At 38.5% G+C, this 27,220-nt stretch overlaps 1 protein-coding gene across 2 annotated transcripts in view; it reads right to left on the reverse strand.

Annotated features, from left to right (window-relative positions):
* The window catches only part of LOC140341302 (Golgi integral membrane protein 4-like), an 82,014-nt gene that overhangs the window by 40,916 nt on the left and 13,878 nt on the right, over positions 1-27,220 (reverse strand). For both annotated transcript variants that reach the window (XM_072426944.1, XM_072426942.1), the window contains exons 2-6: positions 9,580-9,654; positions 8,533-8,582; positions 7,396-7,449; positions 4,009-4,159; positions 1,780-1,862 (exon numbers count right to left, since the gene is read on the reverse strand). In XM_072426944.1, the coding sequence (XP_072283045.1) occupies positions 1,780-1,862; positions 4,009-4,159; positions 7,396-7,449; positions 8,533-8,582; positions 9,580-9,654 (413 nt within the window). The remainder of the gene's footprint in view (positions 1-1,779; positions 1,863-4,008; positions 4,160-7,395; positions 7,450-8,532; positions 8,583-9,579; positions 9,655-27,220) is intronic.

Consider the following 27,220-nt stretch of genomic DNA (forward strand, 5'->3'; position numbering starts at 1 on the left):
AACTCAATAAATCCCCTATCAGAGAGAATAAAAAGAAACAAAAAAGAAAAAAAAAATTGCTGCCTTGGTTGAAGATTACGGTCTTGTTATGCACGCTCCCTTGACATCATCACTGCGGAGAAATAAAGCCGCTTGCCAAAACCCAACCTCAAATTAAGAATTGTCAGAGACTGCGAGTCGAAGTGAAGCCGAAAATGTCAAATTACTATGCAAATATCCCACCCCCTTTACTTCCTAATTAAATAGCGTGTTCTATGAAGCAATTCATCTCTGTTTCTGCTTGTCCTCTTACATGAAGTCACTTTAATTTCCTTAGATGGTATATCCAGACAATCAATACTAAAAGCAGGTGAAACAAAATTGATTTGTTTCTTTATCTGCAGACCAACATGAGTACACTGTACTATATAGCTTTTCATCCTTCTAAAAGAAATCAAAGAGCTCTGAACTAAACCGGCCTGAATCTTTGTTTTAACAAGGATCAGGTCAGGATTAAGGCATTTGTTGGGCAAAGTATCAGCTTAAAGCAAAGATTTGCAAAACACACAAGGGGTGCCATTGCTAATCCCCATCCCCAAAAGATGTTAGCTGTCTGGTTAGTAACCTGACCAAATGAATTCAATAAGGAGTCAGTTAAACTCCTTCAGACTGGGTGCTTTAAAATGTTTACATATCCCGAACAAAAAGATGGAAAAAAATTACCAACCTCTCTAGCTGTATGCACAGTGGAGCAATTTGTCTTCAAAGTTTAGAACCGAGACACTAACCTCACATCTCCTCTTCCAATTTCTATAGAGGGCTGACATTTTGTAGCCTGCTATCCTTTTAAAGCAAGCATTCAGATTTTTCTAAGCTGTGGGTAACTTGACTTTACATCCTCTGTTGTGATGTATGAGGATTAATTATTCCACAGTGCATGCAGCTTTGGATTATTGTAAGGGCATAATAAATATGTTTTTTAGAACACATTTGTTTATAGAATCTTCTTTAAGATACTCCACTTTGCATGGTATTATAAAACAACTGACCATTTTTATGATGGTTTACAAAAGCTTGTATAGGTCTGCTAGAATGTTGCTATGATAGTATGTTGTACAAACAGACACTGATGATAGTATGCTGTAGAAACTGATAGAAACTGGCTGTTTCAATTTTTTAAATAAATCTAAATTTTTTAGCAAGACTATCATCAATTTTTAGAGATAATTTCCAGCCTAACCTGCAGTCCTGCACAATTATACATAATTATGTAATATAACATTATATTATAACATATACTCCTCAGCTCCAATGGAAATGGAAATTGCCCTTTTCTCTCTAGCTGAGTGTTCTCTGCCACCCCTTTCCTTTATTAGAGTTGCTTCTATCATAACAACCAAACACCGCATACAGAACCATGACTTATTGCACCTGCCAGGTCATCATAGCACCCTTCCTCAGCATTCCTCTTAAGGTCTGATGCAAACATCAGTCTGCGGGAACGGATATTACCATGCAGACTGCCCTCGGTGATTCTGGGCAAAAAATAAATAAATGAAGTCCGATGAATGAAAGGGGCAGGCTAGGTACAGTCAGGCTGGGGGCTAGCTGCCATGTGGGGCAATACAACACAAATATACCAATGTGTTTTCACCAATCATCGGGCTTTAGAAAAACAAAAAAGGAAAATCATAGAAAACCAGAGGAGAGGTTTCTGGCCATACATCAACCTCAATATTGAAGCAAAGCCTTCAACCAAAACACAATAGTAAAGACATTTAGCCAATGAGTTACATATACCTGGGCACTTAGAAGCTGTGAGTGGACATCTTGGTGGGCTTTTCTGAGAAGCTTACTTTCCTCACGCAGTTTTGAAATAGTATCTGAAAGAACAACAGATTGCCAAGTTTGATGAGATTGCCAAGTGATGAGTCTTATAATAGTCATATACATAGGATAAGTATGTTTACTATAAATGGTGTCCGTGTGCCTTTATGTGAGTTTTTTGTTGATTTCTACAGCCTACAAATGATACACCTCAAACACAATTGAATGTACAAATAATATACTTGTAACACATCTCAGAATTTTTTAAAAGCACAGTAAATTATGGTTTATTTATGATAAATTTGTGCTTCTATCCTGTAATTAATGCCTTAAAAGTCCCTAAATTGGTTTGTTATCCTTTATGTGAATTGGCAAATATGCTCCGGCATTGCCCAATCGTATCTCTCTATTTACTTAATGGAAACCCCAAACATAAGGTTTCCAAATAAGCCTTTTAAGACAAAGATGAACTTTAGTCTCCAAAACAATGCCTCTATCAAAAAAGGTTTGGTAACTACCATTGGTATTTTTGATGGTGCAGGGTGCAGGATGGTCTTCTGTATCCTTACTCTACTACTTTGTGACCCAGAACAACAACTTAGCTTGTGAGGGTAGTACTATCCTAACTAATACCTTAATGTATGACTGCCTTGTTTTCTTTGATATTCCATTACATAACACCATAAAACAGAAGTTAAATGATAGCTTATCCAATAAAATATAATCTGACTGCACATTAGTGTGTTTTCCTTAAATTTCACTTTATATGGTGTTGTTACTGCATGGTTTGCATGGATTGGGATTCTTTGTTTGCTTGTTTCCTTGGCAGAATACACAACTGATAAAGCCAACAGATATATTGGCTGTAAGATATGTCAATAATTATGTATCGATTTCATGGTTAATGATTTATTCAGTTGATTATCTTCATAGAACCTGTTTAATTAAAAGGAAAAGACATGGCAACCCAAGTAAGGGTACAGTTAAGGTGAAACTTTCTTCAACTTTCTTAACAGTTCCCTCTCCCCATTCTGTGGGTTTAAAAAATAAATATTTTCATCAGCCTCATCCCTGATCCAGTACCAGCCCTTTTCAGTCAAAATTACAGTGGGGTGGTGGCGGTGACATTAATAAACCAGAATTCTGCAGGCAAAAAGGTTTGTAAAGTAAGAGTCCCTGCAAGATATACCAGCACAGATGGAAGTCATCTTGCCAAATTCTGGTTTTGGTTAAATTGATCCATTTAAATACCAAACTCTAGGATCTGTGACAGCATATTGGTGGCAATCATAACCACCCAGCATACATGGATCAAATAGGACTACTTGCAAAGGCAGCCAAAGTGCTAAGAAATAACTGTACCATGGTGTAGACTAAAAACCTTGTGTCCAGAATCTCGAGCTAGTTGACCTTTCAGGTTCATGTCAAATCACTTTTAGTGATTTGAAATTTGATTCTAAGTGCCCTTGGTCAGTAGGTGGTAAAATAGCAGCTGCAGTCTATAAGTGTTTCCACTGCTAAATGCATGGGGATCCATGGAAAGACTTTTTTTACCATTACATGGGCTTCTACTTTTAGGGCATAAAAGTTTGTGAAGCGACTGTCACGTTAAACAAAACAAGATTGGTTAGAGATGGTAATGGTAATAATGCTTACTGGGAACTTTTCACACATTTCAATTGACTAGCCAGGACGCCCAGAGAAATATTTATAGGGCATCAGGGAACAGGCAAGCACCAGAAATGGTTTAAATAACCTAAAATAAGAATTTTGACCATTTACTGTCAGATTTATTGTGTGCCTGGAGTCCTGTTTATCTATTGCCCAAACATTTCCTGTTTTAGTTTTGGATAGAGTAGGAAGAATTTGAATCCCTTTCAGGTTTTACCACCTGGGACTATGGTAGATGTTTTCAATTAAGCCTTGTACAGAAGCAAGATGTGCATTGCGATTAGCCATTATTTGTGATTTTCCCATTAGTGCAGCTGTCCCCAGACATCATTTGTGATCCATTTGCTGGATGACCCTTAATGACCACTATTTAATATTAATACAGAGGACACTCTCCTGCTTATCCTCTAGTCACTTCTACTTAGAAAAGAACAGAGCTAAACACACATATACACAAAAACCTAAAATATAAACTATTTGCCAACTCTCTACACAGGCATAGTCTATGGTGTGCCAGGCAAAATAACTTACCTTGCAGATGGAGAATCTCGTTATCTTTGTCCCTCTGAAGCTGAGATAGTTTCTGGTTTTGCAGCTCCATGGTTTTGCGGTGATCCAGCTTTAGATTGCTATGCTCCACTTGTAAATCTGATAACTGCTTCTTGATCTCCTCGTTCTGGTTCTAAATAAAGAAAAATACAAGAAAATTAAAAGAAACCCCCTCACTCCCACAGCTTTTGTCACTAAACCTAAAGAGAACCCTTCCGATTAATACAATGATTGTACATTCATAAACCCACTTCTATTTATGTGATCATCATTTACTCTTTAGGGGTTAGGGCCAATTGGTTACTAGCCAAAACATTCCAATGGTTTTATATCCAAATGAAACTCAGCTGAGAGTATCTGGTTAGCTGGAGTGCTAACCACAGATCCACTGGGCAGCACGTTGGCTCAGTGTTTAGCACTCTGGCCTTTGCAGTCCTGAGTCTCAGGTTCGAATGTCAGCCAGGACACGATCTGCATGGAGTTTACAGGTTCTCCCCGTGTCTGAGTGGGTTTCCTCCCACATCCCAAAAAACATGCATTTAGGTTAATTGGCTTTCCCCCAAAATTGACCTTAGACTGTATTAAAGACATATGACTGGGGAAGGGACATTAGATTGTGAGCTCCTTTGAGGGACATGACTATGGACTTTGTACAGCGCTGCGTAATATGATGGTGCTATATAAATACTGTGTAAAAATATTATTAATCTGTATTTGTATGTCCACAGTCAACCAGAATGTCATCCAACTTGATCATCAAATGCATAATCCTTTTCCTAATGAAACTGCTGTTTAAGGTAACCTTCTAGGGTGGTAATTACCTACAGCAGAACGGCAAACGGCTAAATTGAAACATAAATTATTTACATTGCAGAGGATTTGTGTTTGTCCAACTAGATCTGATATTTAAACATTAATGCCAAATAGTACAAACAGATGGATGACCCTACTCATTTAAGGAATAAAGTGTTGTGTTCTCTTCACTCCCCCAGCTTGCTGCCTGGAGAGTGAAAAACTACAGAGATCACCCATTCCTGTTCCCCTAAAGAGAAGTTTTCTTCCTTCTCAAAACATTTTCATGTAGCATACCTCCTAGTTCAGCCCCTTACTCTCCTATTACAAGTGCTGCTGTATAGGTAAGTTTAAAGAGATGCGTAAGCTGTGTCTTTTATATCTGCAACAGAATTCATTTTCAAAAAATGCCAAACCCTTAGAGGCAGATAAGTCCCCTACCTCCCAACTAGCTAACTGGGCAGCATACATAAAATCTGCAATGATCAACATGGTGGCTTAAAATTTGGAAATTTTGCAAGGCAATACTGGAGTCGAGATTGGCCAATGGCACAGTGCATGTATCCTAATGCTTTCTGTGTTGGTTTTCTCCCACAGTCCTTTCAACATTCATAAGCTTCTGACCAACATGGCTCAGAGTATGATTTTGTGTGTTTTTAATTGCATTCATCTTGCAGTTAGCATCATTTTGGGAAGCTTGAGTTCCTACACAGGTACTTCTGCCGTTGGCCTCCTAAACTGCATTCCTATTGACCTAAAGAATTCCACACAGTCAGGGGTTGGGGTTTATACAAATTGTTTTCAATGGATATCCGGACAGGTAACAACTATGTTTCCCGATTAGGTGATTCATCTTCCACCTTTAGCAATTCAGCTTTGTGTGTCACCACATATCAGTGATCCTACTAACTAGACTATGTGTCATAAATATGTGTTACAATAAAACACAGAAAGCATACATGTATTTCAGCTTTGTAATAAATTGTTTGTTAGGAGCTCTTCTTAAATACAAAGGTTCAAAAACCTTTTGCAAAGCATGACGGAAAAGGATAACATGTTTTAGGTACGAGTTAGAAGGCTCAGCTCATAGAAATAAACCAAACATTCATTTTGTTGGAAAGAAAGTCTACAAATCTCATGCATCCTAATATGCCCTAAAGGATTTTCTGTACAAAAAAAGGCATTCTGTAAAAAACCACAAGGAGTTTTTTTGTTCAGTAAATTAATCTTTAGAAAACTTTATTGGAAAGAGATTTGCCCATCTCTGTTAACAAAAGAAAGCCAACAACACAATCTTAGCAATAAATTTATCAATGTGGAGGACCATTATAGAAAAAGGGGGACTTAAATTTCTTTAAACACATTTTATTGTATGGAGACGTCTATTGGAATAGGCTGTTCTCGCTCCCCTTTATTCTGCAGAGGGAATTATAATGGCGTTAGCAGTTAAAACAGACGGGAAGTACAAAGATTGCATGCACCTTTACAAAATAACAAGGTAGCAGAAGGTTAAAGCAATTATAAGAACATTTTTGTAAAGGCTTTTATTTCCCCATCAAAGGAGCTTTTTAAAACGTAAAAATAACATTTTGAAAGGACGATGAAGATGCACTGCATTAGGGATTTAAAGGTAAAAAAGAAATCCATTAAATGGTTATTTAAAAACCCTAGGGAGGTAAGTAGCATGTGTACTTTACACTTCCCTCGGTAGCATCCTTTACTGGACCCATTAGGAAAACAATAGGTGGTAATTATGTTGCCCTGTGCACCCCAGTGTTGAGGTCATGTATTCCCCCCACTAAACCATCATAAGTAAAATTTTCCATGAAGTATCAAGATCAATGGCAATGCTCAATCAGTGAATGTCAGACATGTAGCTCGTAGTTGTTTCATCTCCTCCAAAAGGTAGAAGTACTTGTCATGAACTCCAAAATTTTTCAGTACACTGGAAAATTAAGTGTACAATGGCCCGCAGTTTACAATTAGCCATTTTGATCCCCAGGAAACCTGTGTAGAGGAAAGTATAGTCCTTGTCACTGGCTACCTCCTTTTCCAAATGTGCTTCATACCAGACTTGCAAGCCAGCCTTTTGACATTATTACCCCTGCATTAGTAAATAAGCAGGTCGGAAGTTTTTTTTATTTATTTATTTACTTTTATTTACTCGTTGCCCACTTGGTAGCCTCTAGGTCTAGGCAAGTGACTCAGTTCTCCGAAGCCAGGGGAACAGCAGAATGGCCAGGCAACTGGCATTCTAAAAATGAAGATTACGACTGAAGGCTTAATATGCCTCTTAGAAGAGGTTCTCTAACATTTCTGCAACTGGAGGGTTTCCAAACTACCCAACTCATTGCCCAAAAAGGAATTTAGCTAGTAACCTCCCCCATCATCTAAAATTATTTGTGAATTTTGAGAAAACAGATATGATTTAAGATTGTTATAATTTGTAGGTAGGTGATATTAAACTCTGGTGGTTTTCAACACTATCGCCATTCACACCAGAAGTTTACAAAAGACATCAATATAATTGTCCGTTTCTATGGACATAAAGTCAAAAAACATGTGCATGTCAATTACCTTTAGAATCTTGTGCTGTGAGCTGAGGGCCCCATAGCGATTCATTGAATCTTGCTGTAAAACAAAAGAAGCCATGAGCCAAAAAATATTCATTACTCAAAGCTTGGTTTTATCATATCACACACATAAAAAAAGATTGGTGAATAGTATGTCCAAGAACAAAAAAACACATTCAGTACATTTCTTCAATATGTGCACACGTCTGGTCTTTTTAAACAGAACACTCCCTCCTAGATTTTGGGATAAACAAGAGCCTCAGGTGTTCCACAATCCAGGAGAGGATACACATAAGGTACCATCCTCCTGTTGCATGATTAACGTTCTGGCTTTTTACCCCCCAAAGTATCTGCAAAGTTCAAGGTCAAATAACAGGCAAAATAGGAATTTGTACATGAAACAATTCAAACTTTTCTCCTCTTGAGTCAAAGTGCAGACATTCCTGGCACGGCCCTTTACAAAAGCTACCGGCACATAGATCTAAGGCGTTGGGTGAAACGATTATTTCAATATTTTAATTAAAGCACACAAATAATGTTTTTCACCTCCACTTGGCATTGAATATAAAGTGAAAGTAAATGAATGGAGACCTAACCATGATTGAAGTCAAGTTAGATTTTCTGCCTTGGAGATTATTTTTTAGGAGATGCATTGGCATGGTCTACCCCAATTTCTACAGATCAGAAACAGGCATTCACGAGTATCTGAATCACACTATATAAGTTTCCATGACATATAATATTGCTCTCCCCCTCTACACTAGAGAAGCCATTTTCAACCAGGGTTTCTCCGCTGTTTTCAGGAGGTTTCTTGAGCTGTGGCTGTTTGACCTTCTGACGGTGCCTAAGTCCAGGCTTATTGCCAGTTGGCCAAGCCAGTAGGATGACACCACTAATCTTTTTAGCTGTCTAGAAGGGTGGCATTTTGACTTTCAGTAAAGGGCATTCTTTCCAGATTATCACAACAATAGGGGCATTCTTTCTTCCAACCCTTAAGGAGTTCATCGGAAAGGTGGAGAGAAACTAAACAACCTGTATGCTTTTAGAAACATTTGTTGAACCTGTCAAAACATACCATCTCCCTCAAAACATACCAGCATGGTCCGCATTGCTGGAGAGCACCTCTGCATGAAGAACTTACCTTCTCTTTGTTCAGGGCCTCCTGGGCCTCCAGTTTATAGACTAAATAATCTGTAAAAACAGAAAGAGACATCACACTTATTCATTTCCTTGAAAGGTCTTCAACAAAAACAAACACTAAGAAATAAAAGACACATTTCTCCAAAGTTCCAGATAAAACAACTAAAGTACAAAAAGAATTCATGTGAACCTGACCCAAACAAGACATAACCGCAAGAATGCTAAAGAAATAAAATAGTAATAAACATCAAGCACAGTGACAAAAATGATACATTTTTAAAGAAGATCTATCTGTAAATATAGAAAATATCAGAAGGAATATTATGGCCTCCCTTGGAGAAAATAGTACTGCTCCAGGTTCATTCCACTCCATGATCATAGCCTAGGCATTTGGGGACATGATAACCTTTATTCCTACCCTACAGGGATCATATGTCTGGGCTGCTTGTATTGTAGCGTAGTTAAAAGCCTCAGACTAACATTTCATTTTGGAAGCAACCAATACCCAAGAAAATTTCTTAAATTGAAAAATGACCTTCATGGTATGAGTATTCTTTTATACTAACAAATTTTAAAAATTACATTTATATGTTAAAGCTTACATGTAAAATCTTAGTAGTTGGGTATGGATGCTTTAAATACAGGAATCCCTGCTTAGGTCTTGAATAATAAATGAGATTAGGGGAGAAGCCCCACAAATGTCTGAAATTCCAATTGAGTTGAAATATATATTTGTATTTGGAATTTTTTCATTTATAAAACAAATCATAGTTATTTTTTTTCCTCTATGGTTGACCCCCCTAATAGTCATCCATGACAAGGCGTATTAAATATTTAATGCAAAGAGATGATAGGCCAAGAGCAACATACCCCACAGCAACCAATTAGACCAATCATCTCATCATCAACCTGACTCCAGGTAAATTTAATCTGATCACCTTTTTGATGGATTGCTGGTTTTTGAAAGGCAGCTGAATAAGCCTGAATGGTGACAAAAGCAATGACAGCTTAAATTTAAATTAGCATAAATATATCGGAAATATCTGACCTTCTTTTGTCTTCTTATGTTCACCTTTTTCCTTCTGTAAAGAGCGTTCGAGCCTTGACCGATGTTCATACACCACTAAAAAAAAGAGGAAAAAAAAACTTTAAAACCCTACACCTGGTTTCCATTTAAATCAGCTAAAACTCACATGGGGTGCCTTAGAACAGAAAGGTTTGCAAAGTATTTAGGGTAGTCCTTCTTATAAAACACCCAGAGCCCACATTAAAAGTTTGTCCCTTGCTAGCATGGAAACAAGGACTGTGGAAGCAGGGGATTCTCTGCAAAGGTCAGACCTATCCGCAATCAGCAAATCACATGTCTCCTGTTCTCCCTGCTCATTGAAGAGTTCTGGCTTGATGGAGTGTTGGACCTCTGAAAAGAGACAGCACAGAACAAGCATTCTTAGACTACGTACACACGTGCAATAATTATCATTGGAAAACGAACGAATAAGGACAGATCAACGATTATTTTGAACGATCGTATGGTGCACAATTCTGTACATGCTGTAACGAAACAATTGTTCAAATATAATTCACCAAAAATGTACACACACTAGATACGATTGTTTGAACGATGCAGGATGTGAACAGGAGAAAGTGTACTGCAGAACAATCCACGATCACTGAACGACCGTACACACAATAGATAGAAAATGATCGTCTCCCAATCAGATCCCAATCAGGACATTTGTTCGTTCCCAGTGGCATTCCTCATTCAGTTGCGTCGTTGGCCAGTGGTTGTCCACTTTTTTTGTTAAAGATTATTGGACAATCGGTCGTTAATCGTTGGTTTCCAATGATAATTATTGCACGTGTGTACGTAGCCTTATCTATGCTTGCAGGAGACATGTTTTTCTATGTAGTCCTTCTAAAGAACTGCAAGACTTGGCACACCTTTTGTTTTTCTGCAGATTTATTGCATTTAGCCAAATTCAAATAAAAGGTTTTAATCACCCCATGATGAAATGAAATGATGATCCTTTCTCTCACTGCCTAGAATTAAGCTCTAAGAATGGCAACACAAAAAAGGTTTGGAGCCGGACTTCCTAGACTTGGCCAGTCAACACAGCTCCTATTTTCGTAAGCAAGAGATTAAAATAAAAATGAAAAGTCTCTGTAATCAAATCCCATTCAGCCCTGAGAAAAGTTAAACCACAAGTCTGCAGCCACAGATCACATGAAAGTTTTCTATCTGGCTTTGACTGATGGGTATGGGTAAAAGCACTGTAAAAAATCAAGACCATATGATTGTAATTCCAGAAATGATAAATTACCGCCTCTGAATAACAGAGAATTGCTAGCTAAAAGTCTGCACGCTCTGCACAATGCACAAGGAAAAAAATGCACAGCTTCTACGTCCCAAAGCCGGAATTTTGTGTAAGGCTAAGCCAGGCTAGCACTTGGCAAAGTCATTGTTAGAAAATAGTTCTCGAGTCATACATGGGTTTTATTTTTATCTTTTAAAATTATACTTTGTGTACAAAGCTAAAATTAAGCAACTGGGAGGCCTGAGAAGCAAGAAAGGACTGGCTTCTATTTTAAAACAGTTTACAAGCTTTACATCATTTTGATTGTCTACATAAAAGAAGACTTTGAATTAATTACTTTCCAAAGTTTTGCCATTTGCACAGTGACCCCATTAGTCAGAACGGGTTGTACAGCATATATGGTGGTAGTTGGTATATATAGTATAGATAGGAGGTATAAGTGCAGCTTCAGCCCCCATTCATAAAGTTATTTAACTTTGTACAAAAGTAAAAGTCACAGGCCTCACAATAAAAATAAAGAGCAGCAAGCATACCATAATAGGGGAAAAAAAATATAACTATATATCAGCTCTCTGCCTATAAGAAAACTACACGCCCCATGATCCCTTTATTGTGTATCATGGATGTGGGTGTGGAGCATGCATTGAAGCCTTAGGAATTCACCATTTAAAAGAGTTGAATGTGTCTGACATTTGTCATGCACGGAGAGACAGGACCACTAGGGGACGCTACGGCTTGCACGGAGGTTGTGTGATCCTTGAGAAGGGCCAAGGCGCAGAGTCTAAGCAGTAACCGGGTTTTCTCCAGAGCCTCTGATGGTGAGGATGTTATGCCGCTGGTTACTACCAGGTTGCAGTCCTTGGGCACATCAAGGTGGGCAAAGCATGGTACCAAATCACAAAGCAGAAGGATAGTCAAGGAAAGCCGGGGTCAAGGCAGGCAGCAACCAAGAGAGGTCAGGTCACAGGCCAGGGGTCAATTGCCAGGGATCCAGGATACAGACAGCAATGACACAGAGGCCACTGCGGGCACAGGGAACACAGGAGACAATGGAAGCAACAGGAGGCACAGGTGACACAGGAATATCCACAGACAGAGAGGAATACTGGAACAGCACAGGGAACCTGGCTGGGAACCAACAGACTGGACAACGAGGGGGTAACACAGGAGCTGGACACAGGAAACACTGAATTAAGCACCAGGTGTACAGGAACTAGCTCAACAGAACTAGGGAGCTCAAACACTAGTGAAGACTTGTTGCACGAACACAGAATACAGTCTGTGAGCTAGCTAAATAGCCAGGGCTGGTCAAGAGGCTACTTTCTGATTGGCCAGCAGAATGGACAGAGTCGATAAAGCCCAGAAACAAAGGTATGCCCAGGGTCAGAACTGCCCGCATGTGCAGAAAAGGGGCGTCTGCGCTTGTGCATGTGCAGGAAAGGGGAAAAGGTAAGTGTGACAACATTAAACTTGTGCAATGCTTAAAACCTCATTTAACAAACATTTGGATATGTTTACTGATATTTGAGCCTCAAGGGCCTAATATGTGCAGACAGGCTGATGTCGCTGTGGGGGATAACTTTTGGTCTTTTTGTTTTCCACTGGTTGAACCTTGGTTGATAATACTACCACTACTCTTTCTCTTGTTTCTTTCTTTTTGGCCCCACCCCCATATATCTGGTTATTTCCATAATATTGAAACACATGATTTCTTACTCTATTTTGTTGTCTTTTATTAATGTTTGCTTGTTATTGATATTTAGTTTATAAAGAAATCTTTTGATAAAAATTGCATAAAAAGTTTAATAATAACTAAGTAATAAGTAATAAAAGTAATATAAAAAGTTACTTTTCCTCTCAGTACACATTTAAAGTGCAAACCAGTTAAAGAGTATATGTAGTCAACCTGTTATCTCAATGTTGTACAAAAAGTAGGAATAGATTAGAAAACCTATTTATTTATTGTTGTGTCCATTTCCGCTGGATAATAGATTCATTATTTGTCCTGGTGACCAATGTCACAAGACAAAAAGTGATGGGCTAGCCACAACTGTACAGTAACAATCAAAGCATTGGATGACTATTCCAGCAACAAATGTTTAGGATGGCAAAACTCTTCTCAGGAGTTAAGGGATATCACCTCAATAGGACATAGACAGTAGAATGTAACCTAACCTACTCTAGGCATAGACAATACAAACAAGACATTACAATTTGGTAATTAGTTTGGATCAATTTCTAAAGCCTGTTCATTTGCAGATCTCTAAATTCAGACCTCTAGGAGCCTGTGTCTGTGCCTCCAGATATTAAGACTCCATACACTATCTTTGTGTGTCACCCAAAAGAACGTCCATGATCATCTCAGGTGAAATTCTACATGTTCACACACAAGCCGCCAACAACTATATCCTGCTAATAAAGATGTCACAAGAGCCATTGCTATATTCTTCCATGGTTATACAAGTGAAAGAAGATATGCAACACAAACCCTTTCACTGCATTTAGAAGGAGGAGTGCCCGTCATATTTCCCGTGAAGGGGAAGGTGGAGAAATGCCATGAATGAAAACACAATCAATTGGCGTGACACTAGAACTGCAAGCTTCATCACACTCCTAGTTTGGCAGAATTCAGTATAAGCCTCATTACACAGCCGCAATACAGGACCAAAACAAAGAAATCTAAGCCCCGAGACATAAGTGTAGATGGGCTATTATTTTTTTATACATTACCAGTCAAAAGTTTACCACCATCATATTTTTCCTCCCACGTTGTACTTACATTTAAATGTGGGTCAACCAAACAAACTGAAATAGTAGGGAGGTGGTTTAGATTACTAAAAAAATAATGTTCAGTAATCATCAATTACAGAAAAGCTTTTAAAGGAAGCCTAAAAAAAAGTTGAAAACTTCCAAGAAGAGAAGAAAATGAAGCATTGAAAGTTGATGCATATAGTTTCTACAGATGTTTTTTTTTATTGAAAGACAATTTTTAACAAAGGTACAGTGAAAAAAAACAAAAACAAAATAAAACTGGAAAACAGTATCAAAACATATACAGCTTCCAAGAAAAATGATAACAAATTCCTGAATATAACACATTACCTGAGTAGCATGGGAAAAGAAAAAAAGGAAAGAAGTCACATACAGTGGTCTAAGGGTCAACCGGGCAACCTAGCAAAGTAATGGTCCCAAGCTTCCCAGACCTTCTCAAATTTGTCCACCGTGTTCCTAATGAGGACCGTAAGATATTCCATAAGACGGATCTCCTGGATCCGTGCATAAAGATTCTCCATGGAAGGGGGTAAAGCCACTTTCCATCTAGTGGGAATCAATGTACGAGCTGCCACTAAAATATGGGATACCAGTTTACGAGAAAAATTCAGTAGTGTTGGGGAGGGTTGACCCAAAGATGGGTGAGAAGGTCCAATGTCATATGTTCCTACAGATGTTTTGTTGACTACCTACACACTGCTGTAGGTGGCTGTTATGGGGATTGGGGGTGGAAGGGAGGTTTAAGGCAAATTAAGGACAAAAGATTTGTGTACATGTGGACATAACACTCATTTAGTACTGTATCATTAAAATACAAATGATGGCTGTTGACATTATTCCTGCACCCAGTGATATTTCCAATCAAGAACAAATTATACAGATGACTTTTCGGAATTGCTACCAGAGCTACCAGCTATCCCATCCAGTACTGAACTTAAACTGTTGTTTCCCCATAGAGGATTAAAGACTTTAATATTTGGCATTGTCTAAACTGTTGGTCAGTGTGCGTCTCTTCCTCACAAATGCTCCCAAAACTGCTTAAAAACTGTTTTGCGGATGTTTAAAGAGCATTCCAGTTTATGTGTATAGAAGCAATTGACAGGAGAACTGGCAATAAAACAATTCTTGGAGATACCTGTAATACCTGTAAAACATTAATCAAGTCTCCTTAGCCAGTGATGCCGACCATTTTCGTACCATCGATCAGTTTCATACAAGACCAAAATAGTCCTAAAATTGTAGGTATTTCCTTTAAAAATGTCAAAAGCAAAAACGAGTGAATGAGTAGAATTTCGGAAACCATCAAAAGGCACTTGGAAAGCCACCACAAAATCAGACAAGACAAGTCTGGGAATCAACTTCTTGTGTGATGGGTAGCAGGAAGGAAACAGCTTAACAATACAGCTTTAACTGATATTAAGGTATGCAAGTTCCACTTTCAACTGTGAAAGTAAGTGTGTAATAGAAGTTCTCAGACAGATGAATCAAAGATTAAATCACAGTGCCATGCCATTTGTCAAACATGAAGTATGAGTGTACAAGAATACAAGGAATACACTTTCAGAAGTGAAGCTCGGTGATCCAGAAAACAAATAGCAAATGTTTTGAATCCTGGACCAGATCCATTCTAGGTTTGCTCGATCATCCAGCTTCACTGATGAAAGTGTATTCTTTCCAGCGTTGGAGAGCTTTCATAAATCAGGGTCATAGTCCCTATCTCGTATGTAACCCAGGGACTACCTGTACTATTCTGTCATAAGGGGAATACCATAAATGCATTATCAGTTGCACAATCATTAACCAGGAACTTACACAAAAAAGGGATCATCACAAAAATCTCAGCTTTTTAGCAGCAAGTAGCTCAGCAGCTAACAGTCCTCCAAACATATTCTGCTCCTGACTATAAGTGATTAATGCCCTGCAAAAGAACTTGCTATATGCACAGTAATAAACCAGTAAATTGCATGAGAGCACTTGAAGGTCTATAAGTAGAAAATATATCCCACAGATGTGAAATTACAAAGGCAAGATTTTTCATATGTCCACTAACATAGATAATGTTTTTCAATTATTAGATTTATACAATCTTTAAAACCCAAATGATGACATTAGTTCTCGGATAAAGAAGTACTTTATGGCAGAGGAAAGCCACCGTCAACAAATTCTTAGTAGTGCTCCTGGATATTAAAATGGGTAAAGGTTTAGATGGCTTTTCTACCCTGATTTTATAAAAGACATTTCAGTAAATTCTTGTGGGTCATTTCAGCAATGCAAACAGATCCCAATTTAATGCCCTATTTCCTCCAAAAGACACCCTAAGAGCCTACGTAGTGACTATCTGTAAAAATGGCAAAGGCCTCTAAAAACTATGCTAATTACTGATGATATCTCCTTCTAACTCCCCCTCTCTGATCTAAACTTCTGAATTACATATGCAATGACAAACAAAATCACTCTACCACCTAGAAACCACCCAGCAAAGAAAATTGATTTCTCTGACCCAATCAGATACCACCGGATGAATTATATGGAACAAATTCAAGACTAGTGTCAACACGAATGGATAAATCACTGGATCCAACTTGAGCAAGGCTCTGTACCACTTCATCTAACTAGACTCCTATGGATGCAAACCACGTTCCTAACAATTCAAATAGACCCATTCCAAGACAGCACAATCTTTATAGTAAAATTGTAACCAGTTCTCCTTCTCCTCTTATTCCTATATTAGATTCTTCTGCCTATTTTTTGGCATACAGAACATTCAATTCACCCACTTCCAGTGAAAGAAGTTTTTCGAAAGCATATAATGTTATTGCTAATGGAATAACTTTTAAAACAGGAATTCTAAAACTTAAATTCAGTGAAGACCCTAAAGGTTAGCAGATTATACAGTTGATTCAACATTTTAAACTCAATTTGCTATGCATTAGCCATTGGCTCCATGAAAAGTACAGTTATATCAGTCTGTACTGCAACACACACACTTCCTCCCCTACTCTTTCGCCAAACCATTATAAATGGAGAAGGATTTAGAAAACCCCACTTGCCGGTATAAATAAATTGCCTTAGATTAGCCCCCAACTCCTCTATCTCTACAAATACCAAGAATCAGAATTCAGATTATACAATGTATGGTATACATCCCAAATACACTACATAGTATTCACACTTAAACCTCCCGCTTGTCCTTAAGAATATAAGAGAACAATCATATGCACATTTGGAGCTGTCCAGTGCTAAGAGGCCACTGTGAAATGGAAAAATCATTTTCGCACTAACATATTTTGAACTAAGCATTAGACCAGAAGCAAACCAAAGCAAAAAAGCTTCTGGGAGGAAAAGGCTGCCAGAGAATATATACATGTTCTGTGGGAACGGACCTTCCCATTTACTAGAGGACAATGGTTCCCTTACAGTTCCAAGATCATGCAGGACCTCACAAATTCCCTATGTCATTAGAAAACACACGTTTAAGCAAACCTGGTTCTATTGTATGGACAAGACCAAATTTAACAAAATATAATACCTGTCTCACCGAATATCAAAAGAACTTTGGAGGCCCATACATTTGGGGGAGTCAGAAATGGAAAAGGATCTGGTGGTTCTGGTAAATCATAGACTTAAAATTGGTGTGCAAAGCCAAGCTGTAATATCTAAAGCTAGCAAAGTACTTTCTTGTATTAAAAGAGGAATAGACTGCAGAGATGGAGACATAATCCAGCCCCTGTACAAAGCGATGGTCAGACCACATCTGGAATATGCAGTCCAGTTTTGGGCACCAGTTCACAAAAAGGACATTGTGGGATTGGAGAGAGTGCAGAGAAGGACAACTAAACTAATAAAAGGAATGGAGGAGCTCAGCTATGAGGAGAGATTAGCTGAACTGAATCTATTCTCCCTTGAGAAGAGACGTATAAGGGGGGATATGATCACTCTGTATAAATATATAAATGGTCCATACAGAGAACTCTCTTCCCCATTATTCACTTTGAGATCATTACAAAGAACATGAGGACACTCTTTGCGTCTGGAGAAAAAAAAGTTTAAGCTCCGGATAAGGAAGGGATTATTCACTGTAAGGTCTGTGAAAATGTGAAATCGGCTCCCTCAGGAAATGGTTTCAGCAACTACTACAGATTACTTTAAGAAAAAGCTGGATGATTTCTAGAAGCACCGAATATAACTGGGTATAAAGGCTTCAAAGATAACAGTGACTGTTGATCCAGGGAACATCCGATTGTCTCATGGAATCAGGAAGGAATTTTTTCCCCTGTTGGAGCAAATTGTACCAGGGTTATTTTTTGCCTTCCTGATTCCGTTGTGGTTGAACTCGATGAACTTTTGTCTTTTTTCAACCTGACTTACTATGTAACTATAACTGTTAACAGCCTTGACCTTTCTTTAATTACTCCCCATTTACTCCCTTCCCTCCACTGCTCAGGCTCCTTCCTTCATATTTACTATTTTGCCCTATATTCAATCACATACACCCTTATCATTGAATATTATCCCTCCCAATCATTGTATCACCATTCTAGATCACTTTTTTTGCCATAAGCCTGGCCATTACACTCCTAATTTTTCCTGCCCTCCTCCCATTTGAAATGATTTACTGTTTACACCGAGATCCAAAAAATAAAGCTAAAAAAAAGTAGAAAAGATAATGGCAGAACTAGAGGATATGCATGAAATTATGAAAAAGCCAACACAGTATTCAAACTTAAATGTCATCAAGCAGCTTTGGTCTGAAAAATGAAAGCAAAGCAATTTACAGTTATAATATGTTTGTGAGAAATTCTGAGTTGGGAAAAATGGGCCAAACGGTATTTAACTTTTATTAGAGACTGTAATCCTCGCGTTCGGCTCATAAATCTGTAAAAAAAAAGTGGCTAATTCAAGAAGTCAACAAATGTAGATTTAAAATTTATAGTGAAATTCTACTTTTATTTAATTGTTTATTTGTTCTATGCTTTAATGCAAGAGTACATTGAGTACTTTAAACTGTATATTTCAATTAAAAAAAGGGGGTGACTCAACTAATGAACAGTACATATTTTTTCATCCAAGGTTTACAGTTGTTAATATAGCACTGACACCACATTTGTTGGGCTTTTTTTTCAGGGACTACAACATCATATATATAACACACATTCATACAGGTGGTCCCGGGTTACATACGAGATAGGGACTGTAGGCTTGTTCTTAAGTTAAATTTGTATGTAAGTCAGAACAGGTACATTAGTTTAATAAATGCATATAGGACAGATGTTTGTCTCAAGATCTTATTAGGCAGCGTGGTGTCAGTTACTGTATAAAATCCTCACTATGATCCAATCTTATTTATTAACTTCTAGCTGTGCTTTGATATGCAAAAAGAAACAACTGCAGAGTTTGTCTTGGTCATTAAAAAGTTACAAGATGTTACAAATCAGCTCAGCTCTTAAGATCACCCACAACATCAGCTGTGATTAGCAAAAAAAAATTTTCTGCAAGTCATGCAAACATCCCTCCCCCCCTTCAAGCCTCCGTCCTGCACACAAGGAAGCAGGGAAGCCCCGTTTGTATCTAGGATTCGTCCGTATGTTGGATGTCCTTAACCCGGGTACTAACTGTATATATACGCACATGTATATATGAACACACACACAATGGAGAAGGCCATGTGTATGATTGGGAGTGGTAGGATAGTATTATGATACCATATTATACAGCAAATATTTAGTAAAACAAGACAAGTATGATGCTGGCCTGGGATTCTGACGGAGGACACAGAAACCCACCAAGTGCAATACTCCTAAAACGACTAAAATTCCAGCTTTTTTTTAACAACCTTGTGGAGTTCCACAGTTTACATGTAATATTTCTATGTAGTGAAAAAAGGCAGCTTTGCTTTCTTATCATTTAGGTAGTTGATCCTTTTTTCTTGTTAAAGCACAGCCATATACATTACCTTTATCTAAAGAAGAGTCACGCTGTGATTTTGCCCTGCATGACCAAGACGATAGGGTCTATACCAATCCCTTACTGGGGACATTTAGGACTATTATTTATTTAAAAATACAGAAAGGTTTAAAAGATTAGCAAGACTGAATTCTTGCCAAAAATCTTTCAAAGCTTTTAATGAGAGCTTGCCTTTGGAGTGTATTTCACAATAAGTCACATCTGTATGCACTGCTCTGAACACGCACAAAAGTTAGAATGAATCTTATTTGGAAATATTCAATAAATCACTGTGGCTCATTGATTACAGAGGCCGATCCCTTACAGAAATTCCAGCAATAGTTGCTGTGGGATATAGATGTAGGTTCCTAGGAATTAAATACCTCTGGCATTATGCCATGAGAAAAAACCATTAGGGAGTATAGATAAATATTTAACGCTAACTGGTATGCATGCAATTTAAACACTCAGAGGAACTAAGACACCTCCTAAAGGTAAGCTAGGGTCAAGCAACAAGTTCACATACTGTACAGCTCCAGCAAAAGCATCCTAATAAAACATACCTAAAATTTTTAGATTTTTCGGATCGGCAAGTTTTCCTCTAACCTACGTCACCCGACCTCGGGCCTGGGTCAGGTGACGTAGGAAAAAGAAGAGAAGATGGTGGCGGCTCGGAACCCGATGCAAGATACCTCTGGATGGATCAGACTGCCCTGCGGGATTCAAAGGAAGTGTATTGTTTTTTGTTTTTTTTAAGCACTTTTTAGTTTAGTTCCTCTTTCAATGCAGAATGGTCATAACCCCTGCTAGGTATTTAATGCTTTGTGCATCCTTGTTAGGGAGATCTACACTATTTGTCCATCTCCACCTGAATAGGAGCTGATGTAAAATCTTCTATTTGAGCTAAAATAGTTTTCTGATCCTGTGACTTAAATATTTTCTAAATTACCAACTTAAGAATGAGTATGCAACTGTTCAGCTTCTTCAGGTACAACTTCTGTTATCTGCAGAAACAACTGAAGCCAAAAGATCAGCTTTACATCTGGCAAAAGGAATTCATTCAATTAGTTCAGCAGTGGCACCATTTATAAGAGCACATATAGCCCATAAACGTTTTTTCTATCCACTGCTTTGCCTATATTCACACACCATTTGTATTTACTTATTAACTTGATTGCTATTAGAATTTGTCTCGTTCAGCTTTTGGTTTTATTATTCCAAATAGACTCCTATACAGGAATGTATTGGGTGGCCAAAAAAGCCAGAAGTGAAAGCTTCCAGCCCCACCTTTCCTCTAACAAACCACATTTTAGTGTGACACCTTAAATCCACAAGGTTTGATTTAAACTCAAGGTGGAATAGAACCTAAGCTTCTTCCAGCCAAAAATGAAGCAGGGCATGTTTTGATGAGTCAAATTAAGTATTTCAAAAGTGGTATGTCCTACTTGAGGGATGTTCACACCAAACCAAACTCACTGGGTGGTTGGCAGCCCTAGGCATCCATCATCAGCACCACCATCTGGACCCTCCAAACCAGTGTTTCTCAACCAGGGTTCTGTAGAACCCTAGGGTTGCTCCAGAGGTTGCCAGAGCAATAAGCAGTTTGTGAATCTCAGATCAGTTTAAAAGATTTCATTTAACCTTTTGGCTATCTGTAAGAATGACAGCCTTTCCAATGGCCAGCAGTTTAAGAGGCATTCGTCCTATTGACTGCCACATTATTGTACGGTGATCGGTGGACATAGTGAGTATAGAAGGGGTTCCCCGAAGACCTGAAAGCTATTTCAAGGGGTTCCCATTGTAAAAGAGGTTGAGAAACACTGCTTTAAACCACAACTGCTGCTTTCCTATATGCAAGGTAGAGCAGGGAAATCTGGGATAGCTTACCCATTCCAGGACTTTTGGCCAGGGCTCTGGCCAAAAATACAAAACCAAGTTTTTATATGTTTGTGCACAGTCAAGTGCAGCAAAAATGTTGTTTCCAAAACTGTTACTGCAAGGCTGGAAGTAGACGAGTATCCATTAATGGAGACACTTGAACCTAGTTTGGCAGGGTGCCCACCAACTTTTGGCCATATCATGTATTTGGCTGGTTTTGTAAAATGCAACACAATGTCATATGTCTGGTTATGAATGAGCCCCAACACTGTTGCCTATCTTACAGCAATGGCATCATGATGTGAAGGCAGTATTAAAACCAATGGGTTGCCAAAGAACCTGCTGGCAATTACAGAAAAAGGCAAGGCAGGTTGTCATGTAACAATGAGTTCAGGTGCGTAAAATAAGGTCCTAAAAGCTTTTGTATAAAATAAAACAAAAGTTAGAAAATTCCTAGAAGTGGTTAGAGTCCAAAACAGCAATTTCAGCTTTTTTAGTTTTGAAATTTCGTGGAAAAGCTAAAACCCTTTTGATGACCCTTTGCAGATCTGGAGATTTACTTACAACAATTGGCATCACCCAGGCAGCAATTCATAAACTATTTTCCAAACAATTCAATCCCAGTGAAGAGAAGGTGGAGTGAGTGGCCAGGAAAACAATTTGTACTCACTTTTGTTTTATTCGTTTGTGCAGCGTAGCCAGCCAAATCTATCCCACTAGTTGGGGCAAGCTCACGTCGTAACAATTTGCTCCATTAAAAAACAAAGAGTTCTTTGTAAAGAGATTTCATTCACAACACAACCCCTTGCATGTCCTATGCAAGCGGCAGACAAAGAGCGCATCACTAAAGTCCCATTTACCAGCCGATGCAACTGAAGCGAATAATAAACAATTCCTGTGTTAGGGGTGGATGGGTGATGACAAAGAACTCTGATGTCGCATTAAAAAGCATTTTATTTCACAATCTATTTTAATCCAATATTACATGCCCACGCAAAGTACTGTACAAGAAAAATGATAAGCAAATATAAGGAGAAACACGTTGGGTTTGCTCCAGGATAAATGTGCTCAGCTATACCTGGATCTTTATTAATTAAAAGATGGCTCTTCTTAGCCACACTAGGAAACACCAAAAATACTTTAAGGCTGAATTTTTATTCCTTTGCCCTATCTGTATTCCCCATTTTATTATTATTATTATTATACAGTATTTATATAGAGCATCATATTACGCAGCGCTGTACAAAGTCGTGTCACTAACTGTCCCTCAAAGTGACTCACAATCTAACATCCCTACAATGGTCTCCCATTTCTTCCCCAAATCAACATTCTAACTTGTTTTCATAACTTTCTTTAATTGATACTATGGCCCTGATTTATTAAAGGTCTCCAAGGCTGGAGAGGATACACTTTTATCAGTGAAGCTGGGTGATCTAGCAAATGTGGAATGGATTCCTTCAAAGTCATTTGCTATTTGTTAGCAAATGTTTTCAGTCCTGGACCAGATCCATTCCAGGTTTGCTGGATCGCCCAGCTTCACTGATGAAAGTGTCTCTTCTCCAGTTTTGGAGAGCTTTAATAAATCAGCCCCACTGTGTCATCATCACAAAGTCTTTGTACTTTTCTATGCAGGGCATGTAGATCATGGCTGGTGGAAGGGACAGATGGGGTTCCATATTTAGCTTCTTGAAAACAGGAAGGTTTAGGACAAAAAGATTACACACACACTACAGTGATTTAGCAAGTCCCCTCAATTTAATAGCCAGAAATTCTGTTGCTATTACAATCTATATCAGCTTTATAGCAAGCAGTGTAACATTTAAAAGAAGTATATAAAAGGCACTGGGATTTAAATAATAGGTTAAATAAAGAATCAGGTTTCTCAAATCCTTGAAACAAAACATTCAACACATTATAAAGGGGTTCAAACACACAAGAATAAATATTATTATTAATAATAAACACACCAAATTATTAGGTATATAAACATTTATAGAGTGAAACAACTTATATCACAATTACAACTGAAACAATCAATAATTCATGAACTGTTGGTCCATGATACGTTATCTAATTATATTGTTGAAACTCAAATAGAATGATCAAGGTCCACCAGAATCCTATAGTAAACATGATTAGATAATTCTATGGATTTAAAATGGACCTTGATCATACTTTTATGAAGATTGCCTATATAATTTGATAACTTATCATGGTCCAGACATTTATAAATGATTGGATTTAGGAGGTCTTGGTGTTCCCTGCCTTAATATTATTATATATAGTTTTAAACACCTGAAACGCATTGCATATTTTGCCCTAAAGCCCATCCTAAATCAAAACCCAAACTTAGCAAGACACATTCTCAAAGCAATCATAATTTTAGTGTGAATTCCAATTCCTTTTTGAGATGATCTGAACAAAGTGTATGTATGTTTCCTATGCAGCATTAATGTGACCTTTTCTTATCTATGCATGATGTAATGTTCATTTTTCATATGTTTTATTTAAATATTATTTTTAAAATAATTTCCTTTGAAACAGAACATTTTTGTAGCTGTGTTTGTAGCCATGTGTTGCACTGGTTGCAGTAGCTGTATATCTAATCGTATAGGCTGAAGACCTTTAGTGCCGTGGTTCCCAACCTTTTCGGACCCACGGACCCCTAAATTTACCGGCTCCGAACCGTGCATGTGCGGGAAGCCGTGTGTCACTCAAAGGGGAAGAAACTTCCCCCATAGTGACGTAATGATGCTACAACCCACGCACTTCCCTGAGCCTGCGGGGATGTGTACGGGGGTCATAGCTCATGGCTCTGGCCGGTGCGCCCCCAAGTGGGGGCCTTTTCCTGACCCTCCTCGGAGCCTCAGACCACAAAAATTTTATTCTGGACCACCAGTTGGCGACCACTGCTCTAGTGCCTTTTAGTTTGCCATTACCTGTGAACTACAGTTTCACCACTTCATGAAGACACATCTGTAGATACATTCTTCTGTAATGCAAGAATTTGGGGAAATTTAGGGTCTGATTTATTAAAGCTCTCCAACACGAAAGAAGATAGACTATCATTCAGAACCTGGGTGATCCAGCAATCTAAAATTGATTTCCTAAAATCATTTGCTATTATTTTTCAGAATTTTTCAATCCTGGGCAAGATCCATTCCAAGATTGCTGAATCACCCATAATAGCCTATCTTCTCCAGTCTTGAAGAGCTTTGATAAATCAGGCCCATACTCTACTGTTTTTCCTATTTTAGGTTTCACATAAATACTACTAACTGACTTGCCCACCAGCTGAATTAAAGATGAGATGAAATTTAAATAAAATCTTTCTTTTTACAAATAAGCCTTTACAACAGGGGCCGTCTATTACACTTAAATATACATAAAAAAGTTTTAGCAAGTTTTAACATACTTCCAAGAGCTCATGTAAGAGGGAGGAAAAAATATTTAACACCTCTGGTCTTAAGTCTTTTAGGAAATCATGTTCAGTAACAAAAGGGTGTGGAGCTTCCTAGTTTCTATTTCAAACAGTTCATAGACCAAAAACAGCCTCCTCTTGTTACCGGATCTGATCCGATCTCCTGCCAGCAGCCTAATCACAACCATAATATAGAGACCCAGCAAATAGCTGTGCAAATCTATTTTTTAGGGGTTTCAACACATTTAAGAGAGGTGTCAGGGTAGCAGAGTGTAAGGATAACATCAAAAAGCATTCCATACGGTCAACACTGACCTTTAAATGGGTTCCCTCTGTGAATAACATTCACTAATGCAGCACCAACAAGATTCTGTCCTAATTCCCCTTTTTCAGCTCCTACCTGAATTTCCTAAATTCCCTTTAGCTTCTATCAGTTCAGCTAAGTCCTGGGAATCCAGCTCATACTCTCGGTGGTCCGGTCTTTAGCCCCCACCCACCCCGCTAGGCCCCAGGGGCCGTCCTGCCTTTGCTCCATTATCTTTTTTGGTAATCCATGGCAAGGCCCCCTCTCCCTAGCTCTGTTCTCCCATAACTTGTGTCAGAAGCCCACCTAGAAAGGCACCAAACAATGTCAAAGGCCCAAAAAGTTATGCAACAGGGCGAACCAATTCTAGAACTGTCCAGACTGCACTAGGATTAACTTCACCAACCTTTGATGGACCTCACCATACTAAAAGGGTGCTATCATGTAAATTTAAAAGGCAATAACTGATGTTCTTGCCAGGAAGGTCTTTGTTCAGGCACTTCCAGTGATAGTGTGACAACCACCTTTCAGGTATGCCCCTGTGTTGTCACCCTGTCACATGCTTTCATGATGCCTACATACATTGCTTGGATGGGGTCCACTATTGTCACTAGAAATGCCCCAGAGCAATGCTCGGCTTCAGTGACAGAATGCATGTAGACAGGAAGGGATGAAGATCAGTAGCCATAAATTTATGTTACTAACTTGCCTCTATTGGCCTCTATTGAATGTATAGGTAACAGTTAAGCATTCTTTTTAAATGTATTTTTTTGGCACGTTACTTTAGAGCACCAATGACATGGAAGTCTGTCCTGCAGCTGAGAATGCTGTATTCTATGGCCATAGAAGAGATTCAGTATTTCCCCTTTGTCTTGCTAATCCTGATGTTTCCCTTCTTTTTGTGCTCTGCATTAGATTTCTTCTAAAAAGTAAATGCGTAGCACATTTTCATTGCTACAAGTTACGATCTGCCTTCAGGCCTCAAAGTTACTGCACATGGGTGATCTTTGTACCTCCGGGATGGAATGTAGTCATGTGACCCAGAAACAAAAATGGCAAACACCATGGACCGAACCAGGCCAGTGGAACCAGAGTCAGAACTATTATTAGGCCTTCACAGGCCTAGAGAGAACACAGGAGTGGACTGCTTGAGGATATTACTGAAGAGTAAATAGAGTGGACCTGTTGAGTTTGTGTTCACTTTAAAGGGGCATATTTATTAAGCAATGAATATTGCATTCACTGAAGATACACTGGCATAGACGTTTTCAGTTACAGGGAAAGATTTGCAATTGCAGTAAAACTTTGGTGAATGTCACATTCTCTGCTTTATAAATATGCCAATATAAATAGTAAAAATGGACCTCCCAACTTTAGGTTTAACGACTGGCATATACTTAATGAGCACCCAGGGTTTAGGACAAACTAAACCACAACCAACACATATAACACAAGTACAACACAACACAGTAAGGGGTATAAATCCCAATTTATAAGACACCCCAATGACTTATATCTTAGGCTTTTATCATAGGTCCTCCGAACACTCACACACAATTTCCCCGGCTCCTTAAAATGCCAATTTGCATTTCAGCAAGTTTACCGTCTTTCAAAACAAACCTCACATCAACCAGGAACACAGCAGAGTCTGCTCTGCCTCCGTAATGCATCTGGAGAGCCTTTCATGGGTGTTCACATTATTGCGGCAACCCAAATAACAGACTACGGGGAAGAAAACAGTTATCAACATTTCAGAAAAACCACAAGTAGGTTAAAGAGAAGCTGGAATGAAATAGAAGAAAATAATTACTTGAAAGGAAAAGGGAGGTGACAGATCGCACAGAGAGCCAGATTTATAGCACCCAGAATCTGTACAGTTACAAGGAGGTGATGCCAGCTCCAAAATAGTGAACAGAAAGAAGCCATGGTGAGAACCTCCTCCAGCAAAGATCTGCAACAATATGGTGGGGTGATGACCTAAAATTCTGTTTAAAAAGGGGAACCAAACCTATCAATTAAAAATAAAATTGTGACCAGGCAGGGTCCCTTTAGTGGA

Source organism: Pyxicephalus adspersus, chromosome 11 (genome assembly GCF_032062135.1).
Source record: "Pyxicephalus adspersus chromosome 11, UCB_Pads_2.0, whole genome shotgun sequence".
NCBI lineage: Eukaryota > Metazoa > Chordata > Amphibia > Anura > Pyxicephalidae > Pyxicephalus > Pyxicephalus adspersus.